This window comes from Aedes albopictus, chromosome 1 (genome assembly GCF_035046485.1).
Source record: "Aedes albopictus strain Foshan chromosome 1, AalbF5, whole genome shotgun sequence".
Taxonomy (NCBI): Eukaryota; Metazoa; Arthropoda; class Insecta; order Diptera; family Culicidae; genus Aedes; species Aedes albopictus.
In genome coordinates, this window is record NC_085136.1 from 111,063,581 (window position 1) to 111,073,801 (window position 10,221).

The 10,221-nt window shown below is 45.7% G+C and overlaps 1 protein-coding gene across 1 annotated transcript; it reads left to right on the plus strand.

Moving 5' to 3' along the window:
* Positions 1-5,882: 5,882 nt before the first annotated feature.
* LOC134289004 (uncharacterized) lies at positions 5,883-9,732 on the plus strand. The gene is made up of 2 exons (XM_062854988.1): positions 5,883-9,233; positions 9,664-9,732. Exons 1-2 carry the CDS (start codon positions 5,883-5,885, stop codon positions 9,730-9,732), a joined length of 3,420 nt encoding a protein of 1,139 aa, XP_062710972.1.
* Positions 9,733-10,221: the final 489 nt, after the last annotated feature.

The window sequence follows — 10,221 nt, forward strand, 5'->3', positions numbered from 1 at the left end:
GTATCAAAACATTGATTTTTTACTGAATTCTACGTATAAAAATGAATTTGCGAAGTACTGAGTGAAAAACACAGTGAATTTAGCTATCAAAAATCATTATCTTTGTAAAAATATATGTTTAACGGTACATCAACATATGATTACATGGTATTCATGGTGAGTTTTCTTTTTTGAGTAGTTTTTGAATATTTATTTAACAAAATTTTGAACAATATAGATTTATCTACATGAAATTACAACAAGGGCATTGTATACTTTTAGGCGTTTATCGATGTATGGCGATTTTTGTCCCAATTTACAAAATTGCTTCTATTTCGTAAAAACACACTTCGTTAAGAGATTCAAGGCCATATTTTGAATCAACTATGATTAATTTATCGAGAATATAAGTCCATTCATTGAAAAAATAGTTGAAATGAAGTCGTATAGCAGATTGTTTGAAAAGGTTGACAAATGACAAAAATATCAACAATTTATAATTTTTGTCCAAAAAGTTGTACAGTAGACGTTCGGTCAGTGCAAACGGTTTAACTGCAATGCTTTTTAACTGCAAGTCCGCAATGAGAGTCTAATAGAGGTGGGGAAGACGATACTTCGTGTGCGTGAGATCCGTGTCTGGTGCAAAACATGTCACTACTACAAGCAAAGCGAGCTCCCATAAGAACGCGTGTCAAATAGTGACGTCACTATTTGTGTTTACATTTTTCTTTGCTTACTAATACATAGCCATCTCTTCTTCTTCCCCACCTGTAATATATTCTCATTGGCAAGTCCGGTAACTGCAACACATTTGCAGTTATCGCACCGCCAAATGTGCGCCATGTTAGCCCAAATGAACAGTCGGATGAATTTCACGTTCATTTTACGTCAGTTGATGGTTTGTTAACACTGTCAAGCGTTGCAGTTATCGGATTTTCGTTCGCTAAGTGAAACGTAAATATGTTGCAGTTAACGAACGTCTAAGATGAACTTTCATATGTATAGTATTGATCTATGTTTACCTTTTTCCTAGCAGGTTAAAGGAATCATAGTTATGAGATAAACTATACTATGCCTATCGCACTATCAAAGTCACCCGCATAATCAAAGATACCCCGTTTTACGGTATGTTCTTTCTAGGTACGTATATTTTTCCATAGATTCTTCAGCTGGAGGGGCATTCTGCTTTCTTAGTTGTTCCGCTTTCAAAACATCGCGCAATTTCCTTCGCTGCCACTAGTAATCCTACATTATAGAGATGTGCGAAGGCGGCCATTGTGAGCCAATCGAGCAGAGAGTACTGTCAAAGTGTGAGCCAAATGAACATGCTTATCGTTTGTAGGAAGGCGTTGTTTGAACGGTATTGCAATCGAAAATAAACATGTTATAAATATTTATTTTTATTATCATATGCTGATTTATCGACCGTATTCTATTAATAACTTGATGATTTTGTGGCTATATCGGTCTCTTTCTACTCATAGTATAAGGGAGTAGAGATCAAAGTGGATAATGAAATGATAGATATGATAGAATTCGCTAGGTAGCGAACAAGTGGGAAAATTTTTATAGAAGGTGAAATTAGGCAAGTAGGCCATGTATTGAACGAATACATCGAATGCGTGAAACTTCTGCCGTGCGACCTGTGCTTTTAAACAGATCGGCTTGGTTGGTAGTTTTCATACCACCTTACCAAGACTGGCAAAAGTTTCAGGCACCCGACTGCCTAATGTATTGTTCTGTTTTCATCACAAATTCTATCGATCGGTAGCTTTTTCGGAATTCGCACTCCGTTCATAGGGGTATGCCTATACTTGTTCGCTACCTAGCGAATTCTATCATATCTATCATTTCATTATCCACTTTGATCTCTACTCCCTTATACTATGAGTAGAAAGAGACCGATATAGCCACAAAATCATCAAGTTATTAATAGAATACGGTCGATAAATCAGCATATGATATGAAAAGTTTGGCTCAAAAAGAAAAGTGTTCTATCCTATAAGATCGAAAAAGCTAATAGGAAGAACACGCCGCGATATAGGCATACCCCGGAGTGCGAATTCCGAAAAAGCTACCGATCGATAGAATTTGTGATGAAAACAGAACAATACATTAGGCAGTCGGGTGCCTGAAACTTTTGCCAGTCTTGGTAAGGTGGTATGAAAACTACCAACCAAGCCGATCTGTTTAAAAGCACAGGTCGCACGGCAGAAGTTTCACGCATTCGATGTATTCGTTCAATACATGGCCTACTTGCCTAATTTCACCTTCTATAAAAATTTTCCCACTTGTTCGCTACCTAGCGAATTCTATCATATCTATCATTTCATTATCCACTTTGATCTCTACTCCCTTATACTATGAGTAGAAAGAGACCGATATAGCCACAAAATCATCAAGTTATTTTTATTATCGAGAATTTTATGGCATATATGGTATGTGGGGGCAAGATGGGTCAGGGGGCAAGATGGGTGTTCGCTCCCAACGCGAAGATCCATCCTGATTTGACCCCCTTTCCCCGTACAACTAACCTCGAGTCGCCGCGAGTATTTTACGGCTCCAATCCCAACTAACAATCACCCTATCACCCTCACACACACCACGTCGTTTGTCTGTGCCTGCCCACCGAGCGACGACGTAATGATTGATCATGCAAGGATCGACCGACCAACCACGCGTGGCCGCGTGTCCTTATGTGCCAGCCGACGACGACGCACCACCAATATGTGCATGGAAGGCTGTGACCATAGTCGGTAAGGTGAGATGCGATCGGATGCGATAAGTTATGAGATGAGAAGAGGGATGTTTGATAGGCCATAGTGCATGAGGTTTTCAATGAGGGTGCGCATGTTGTTTTCACATCCTTTTTCGCCTATTTCGTGCGTATCAACGACTCGCGTGATTTGATCGATGAAGTCGCTTGTATGTTGAAGCGCTTCTTTGGATGTGGGTAGTGAAATGATCGTTTCACCTATAAGAGCTGAAAGATAAAATGCACCCGCTTTTTATTTTGCGCGGGTGGTTTTTTTTGCTATAACTTAGTCAGTTTTGATCCTGTTGCAATAGCAAAAACCGACCAGTTCAAAAAAATCTGGTGAATTAATTATTTGAGAAAAGAATGTATCCGCGTGAGCAATGTCTTTATGTATACACATATTTTTACTTTCCGAACTGGGCTATCTGAGTGTTGATTTCAATTTAAATCAATATGATACTGTTATACTGATTTTCGGCATTAAAACATTACTTGATTGTGCTGACCTCGACAAAAAGAAACAAAAATTCGTCAAGTATGTATAATTTAAGGGTATAGGTTTACAAAAATACAAAATTTTCGGCGATATCTACGAGAAAAGATGTCTCTAATAAGTACACAATATTCATCATAAGGGCTGTATCGTTAATTATGAGTACATCTTTGAGGCCCTGTATTAAAAAGACTAAGTCTTATTTTGACAACTGCTGTGTGTTTATGTGTTGGCGTGTTAGCGTTGTAAACAAGAGATAACCTTCATTAAAAGTTAAAGTTTTTCCTCAAGTGGAGCAACGCGAGTGTTTACGGATGAGAAGCGAAAATCGATTGTGACCAGGTACTGCTATGAAAAATGATTATCGCTAAGAAAATTAGCAAAAGTTGGAGGTATTAGCGTTTTTTTCTGTACAAAATGCTGTCAAACGATTCGGTATGCATAACACACTGATAGACTCACCCGGACGCGACAGAAAACCAAAATCTTCAAAAGAAAAAGAGCTATTCATCATAGATTGCGCAAAAAAGTGTGGAACGACTATTGGTATGGTTCAGCGCGCCAAGGAGCGTAATTCCCTGAAAACTTACCCAAAACAGAAATGTCCAAAAAAAACAGTCAAATTCTGGCGGATTATGTGAAAACTCGAGCTCGGAAACTGTACGATGATGTTTTGAACAAAAATTACATGTGCATAATAATGGATGATGAAACGTATTTCTTATTGGACAACAAGGCACTTCCAGGGGCACAGTTTTTCACTGTGAAGCGTGGCACTGGTGTTCCGAATTCGGAGAAATCGAATTTTTGCAAAAAAAAGTTGGGAAAATGTATTAGTTTGGCAAGCAATTTGTCAAAGTGGTATGAAATCGTCACCTTTCATCACCGTCCCAAGTATGAACGTCAAAATATACCGGAAGGCATGCCTCCAGAAACCAATTCTGTCACTCATCTGAAAGCACAAAGGCCCTACATTATTTTGATCGGATATGGTACCCTGCCACTATGCGCGTGACACCTTTGACTGGTATGAAGAAAACGATGTCCAATTTGTGGAAAAGGCAATGAACCCTTCAAATTGCCCGCAAATTAGGCACATTAAGAAGTATTTGGCTTTGATGAAAGGGAAATTACGGCAAAAGGATAGAGGAGCAGACGACGTCATCAAATTCAAGAAAAACTGGGCCAACCCAAGCAAAACCATCGACGGAACGGTTATCCAAAACCTTATGAAGAACACCAAGAAGAAGGTGCGAGAGCTGGCAAGATCCACGAAAAATTAAATATAAAATGATACCATGGGCTTTTCTGATGGTCAATAAACAATGTAATTGAATTTATTTTACAAAACAAATAAAATATTTTCAGATACAGCAATTTTCAGGTGTACTAATAATTAACGATACAGTCCTTATATTAGGTAAAAGAGTATCAATCGAAATTGATGTCACACTATTTTCGTTAAGGGATCTAGTTTTGCCTGGCAAAGAAAAAAACAGAACTTTTCAATCAGAATCCTTTTAGCAATTAAGTTGAATACCATAAAACCTTAACCTTTCTAACTTGCACATGAATAACATGCACTGAGCAAACGATGATATCAAACATTGATCACTTGATTCAAATCCTGAACAGAGAAAATAAAATGTTTTCTTTTACACATATAATAACAAAATTATGCTGTAATAAACTTAAACGATTTGATGGAATACTATTTTATAATGCATGTCATGTGAAAAAGCATTGGGTTATGTTTAAAAACAACAACATATTAACGCATTTTATATTACCTACTAGCATTCCCAACACATTAAATCCGCATTGCTTTACATACACAACGAGCGCAATCAAAATCCATACCCGACAAGCATTCTCTTGCGTTCTCTTGCGATCACATGCGTCGAAGCAGCTCCATCGCATCTCCGCACTCATCGCAACTTATCTACTATGTACGGTTCATGCGTTTTGCATATAGTTTCCACAGAGTGTGCTTCGACGATTATCCGATCTCTTTTCTCTTTGCATCGCACCTCAGCCACTATGTGCTCAACGGAAGACTCCATTATCCCCACAGCGCTGCGCAGGCAGTTTTTTCTACCTCCTTCCATCCTTGGAAGATTGCATGCGCAGAGAAGAAAAAGAGTCTTCTTTCAACCACAGAACTGTACACACCGAAGAACAGAAATATAGTTGTTAAGTAGTTTTTAGTGTACAAACCGCCTTTTCCTCCCCAGTGAAAGCCACAGCCTTTCCGAAGGCTAAGTTCCCCTCCTTCCCATCGAGCTACCGGTCCTGTCTGTTCCTCCAACGGAACATTTGGTCCTAGCGAACCGGATAAAGGATCCAGTGCCCTGTGAAGCTGCAACCGCAGCTGTGTTGTCGCCAATCAGCCGATTGGGACAATCCCCTTCCATTGCTGTCGTCGACGGCATACAGCATTCCTACCGAGAGGATTGCTGGTGTTCCTGCCCCGGTAGTTCGATCCCAGTATTCAAGTGATTTTCCGTGGTTTTCTCTGGCGGAGAGAAAGAGACAGCGTTTCCTAAAGCAAGAATGAAGTGAAAAGTGAAGAAGTCCGAAAACATTCCTCCCGAAAGTGAATCGCGCGCGTGTGTAGTGGTTCCCAATCACTAGCGGTTCCTAAACCCAAAAATGGCCGAAGTGAAAGTGCTATTCGCCCAACGTAGCCACGTTGAGGCAAGAATTAAGAAGCTTCAAGAACGAATCAGTGAAGAAAGTGGTGTCGTCCAACCGAGTTTGGCACGAGTGAAGACATTTGAAAGTGAACTCCAGTGCCATTATCGTGAGTACCAGAGAGTGTACGGTGAACTTTTGTCTGCACTTCCAGCCGAAAGATTCGAAGAGCTAGATGAGGATTACTGGCGCTTCGAAGACATCCACGACGAAGCCTGCGTTCTGGTGGAAACCCTCTTGATTTCCTGCCCGACCACCAGTGACAGGTTTAACAAGCGAAAGTCAACATCCACCTGCTTCGATGCGACCACTGCACAACGCTGGCTCAGTCCTCCTACCCGAAGAAGCCAGTCACCGAGCCAAACGACGGAACAACCGGTTCCGATTCCTGCCGCGGTGGAGAGGCCACGCTCGTCATTGCCGAAAGAGAAAATGGTGAGTACGAATGTTACCAATCCAATCCAGACTGCGAAGCCGCGCTGCGGCGAAGATTCCTCCAAGAAGAAGATTCCTTTGCGTGGACCAGCCGAGATCCAACCTGAGAGTGATTTCGCCGAGGTCACTATTCCCGAGTCAACAACCACGCCGGCCGATGAAGCAGCAAAGTGTGAAGAAGAGGGGACAGCCGTTGCCTTCGAGCGTCCAACGTGTGAAAGTAAGCATCCTTCGACGAGCCAGGAGAATGTCCTTGTTGGCAACGAGCCAGCCAAGTTTGTCGGCATTCCATTCGAAGATCCAGAGACACCGACGTCAAGCAAAGCGCCTTCCGGAACCGATCCGGTGGCGAACCCGTTTCGAATTCCATTCGACCCGACTGGAGTTCATCCGAAGCTGACGATTCCGATTCCTACCGGATTCCATCCGGTGCTGAAGCCGTTCCGACCGCCACCAGGATTCCATCCCAAGCCCATGCAGATCCCGAAGCCAACCGAATTGCCTCCGGTGTCCCAGAGTCCGACCGGATCCTTTCCGGTACCACAACCGCCTCAGCGCAACGCCGGTTCCCATCCGGCATTCCAGCAACAGAGTCCGACCGGTCTCCTTTCGGTACCCCAACAGTTGCAGTCCGTGACCGAATCCAGCTCGGTATCCCCGTCGCTCCAGTGTAAGGCCGGTTCCCTTCCGGCATTCCAACCGAAACAGAGTCCGACCGGTGTCCTTCCGGTATACCAGCCGTTCCAGACTACGACCGGTTCCTATCCGGTACTCCAACAGTTCCAGCGCGTGACCGGATCCTATTCGGCAACCTATCCGATCCTAAGGTCTACCGGAGCCAGTCCGGTGGTCGATTCCGCCCTGATGCCTGCCGGCACCCGTCCGGTGGTCAAGTTGCACGAGATACCTGCCGGTTCCCGTCCGGGGGTTGAGGCCAACCTGATGCCCATCGGTTCCTGCCCGATGGTCAAGTCCTTCCAGATGTCTTCCGGTTCCCGTCCGGTGGACAAGCCACTCCTGATGTCTGCTGGTGCCAGTCCAGTAGGCAAGCCTAGCCTGCGCCCACTGTCTATCGGTACCAGTCCAGTAGTCAAGACAACCGTCGATACCCGTTCGGCGGCCAAAACAACCAAGAGTTCTACCGGTGCCCGTCCGGTCCACTCCTCCATGATGTTCGTCGGTTCCAGTCCGACGGTCAACTCAACCAAGATGCCCATCGGTGCCCGTCCGATGGTCAGGTCCAACGAGATGGCTGCCGGTTCCTGTCCGATGGTCAACCTAACCAAGATGCCCATCGGTGCCCGTCCGATGGTCAAGTCCAACGAGATGCCTGCCGGTTCCCGTCCGGTGGTCAATTCCAACCAGGTGTCTGCCGGTTCCTGTCCGGTGGACAAGCCACTCCTGATGTCCGCTGGTGCCAGTCCAGTGGGCAAGCCCTGCCTGCGTCCATCGTCTATCGGTACCAGTCCGATAGTCAATCCAACCGTCGATACCTGTTCGGTGGCCAAGAAGTCTGCCGGTTCCCGTCCGGGGGTCGAAGCCAACCTGATGCCCATCGGTTCCTGTCCGATGGCCAAGTCCTTCCAGATGTCTGCCGGTTCCCGTCCGGTGGACAAGCCACTCCTGATGTCCGCTGGTGCTAGTCCAGTGGCCAAGCCGATCCTGCGCCCACCGTCTATCGGTACCAGTCCGGTAGTCAAGCCAACCGTCGATACCCGTTCGGCGGCCAAGACGCCCAAGATGTTTGCCGGTCCTCCTCCGGTAGCCACGCCGATCCCGATGTCCACTGGAACCAGTCCGGTGGGCAATTGCGCTCCGATGTCCGTCGGTTCCCGTCTGACGCTCAAACCGAATCCGATGTCCGCTGGAAGCAGTCCAGTAGACAGTTCCGCCCTCAAGCCTGCCGATTCGTATCCGGCAACCGAACCGAAGTTGATGCCCATCGGTGTCCGTCCGATGGTCAAGTCCGTCCAGATGTCCACCGGTTCCTGTCCGGTGTTCAAGCCACTTCCGAAACACACTGGTACCAGTCCAGTGCGAAAGCGAGTTCTGACGTCCGCCGGTGCCCGTCCGGTGACGAAGTCCATCATGATAGCCATCGGTATCCGTCCGGTGGTCAAGCTGTCCTCGAAGTCCGTCGGTACCTTCCCGATGGCCAAGATGTTCCTAAAGCTCGTCGGCACCAGTCCGATGATCAAGCCGTTTCCGAAGTCCACTGGAACCGGTCTAGTGGTGAAGCCGACCGTGTTGTTCGCCGGAACTAGTCCGGTAGCCAAGCCCTTCGTAATGCCAGCTGGTCTCCGTCCGGTGGCCAAGCCGTCTTCGATGTTTGCTGGAAACCGTCCAGTGAATATGCCCTTCCCGATGCCCGCCGGTACCCGTCCGGTGACCAACTCAAGCCTGACGTCAACCAGCACTCCTACAAAGAACCCACCGGTGCTCTTTCATGTGATACCAGCCGGCATCCCGCGAATTGCGAAGCCTATTCCGAAGATCGCGACGTGTCCAACCAAGAAGTTACCTCCAACGACAGCCGGAATCCTTCCGGCACTTAAGCGAAACGAGAGCCTAGAAGAACGAGTCCCAAGCCCGAAGATAGCCGGAACCAGTCCGGTAGTGAGAGAACCTCCCGAGAATAAGCAGTGGGTCGAGGTGTCGGAGATGAGCCAACCACCACTCGATCCGCCACCGGTCGGCCAGACTGGTGAATGCAAGCAACTCCATTCCGACCCAAGGCCGAGGAAGCCTCCCGATGAACCATCCAAGCGACCCAGCGAAGCCATCCCAGAGCGCGTGCCCCGAACGCGTCCACCCAACGACCCGAAGAAAGACGAGCCAGACGCCACAGATGAGCAAGCATTCGATCCGTGGTGTGTGAGTTCCCTATCCTGGCTTTACGTGGTTCCCCCCAGTCCTCCTTTGAAAGACCCTAACGAATTAACAAGTTCCCTGTCTCTGTCTTCTTTGTGTTGCCTTTCCTTGCCTTTCGTACCCTTGCCTAACACAAAATGAAGTACCTGTGAATAGAAAGATCTCCTTGAAGTTTGTGTCCCTTGAACCTCCTAATAACACCTTGAGCCCACACTATAATCCGAATCTGATTGCCTGTTGGTTTCCTGTTCCATCAAAGATGAAGATCTTATTAAAGAATGTGCCATGATTTCTTCCCGTTTCCCAAGTAAGTTTGGAGCCTCCAAATCCTACCAAGATAGCCAAGAACCCAAGATACAGTCCACATTACAAACCTCTCATAGAATTTGAATCCCGTCCTAATGCCTTTCCCATGTCTCACGTTCCTTTGCAGAAACAAGTCAGATTGCTATACTTGAGTAAGCCCATGATTCCAAGTTCCAAGTTCTTCCAAGATATCTAAATACAGTCCACAATAGAAACGATCCACCTCCGGTAGAATTACAATTCCTAGCCTGAAGCATGAATCTGTCATTGTTTGTCCTCCTAGTTTTTTTCCTACAGTCCACAGTAATCCTCCAGAACATGATTTCCCTCCCTGCTATTTCAGGTCCATAGAAGAAGTTTCCCATGCCTTGAATTTTCCTCCCTACCTGAAGACATAAGTACAATGCCCCTTTAACCTGCAAATAAAGTGTGTTTACTCAAGTTGAAACCAAGCCTTACCTAAGAATCAAGTCCATATTGTCAAGTTTAGATGCCTACAAATCCACCTAAGAAGTTACCTAAGTTTTCCTAAATTGACCTGTCCTAAGAACTCTCAACCAATCCTCCTTGAAGACTATTTGCAAGTTCTTTGACCTCCTTTGAAGATACCCGTAAGTCATGCTCTTGAAAGTTGTCATTGTTTCCTCCTGATTGTTAGTCCTAGCAAGTTCCACCTTTTCCGGCC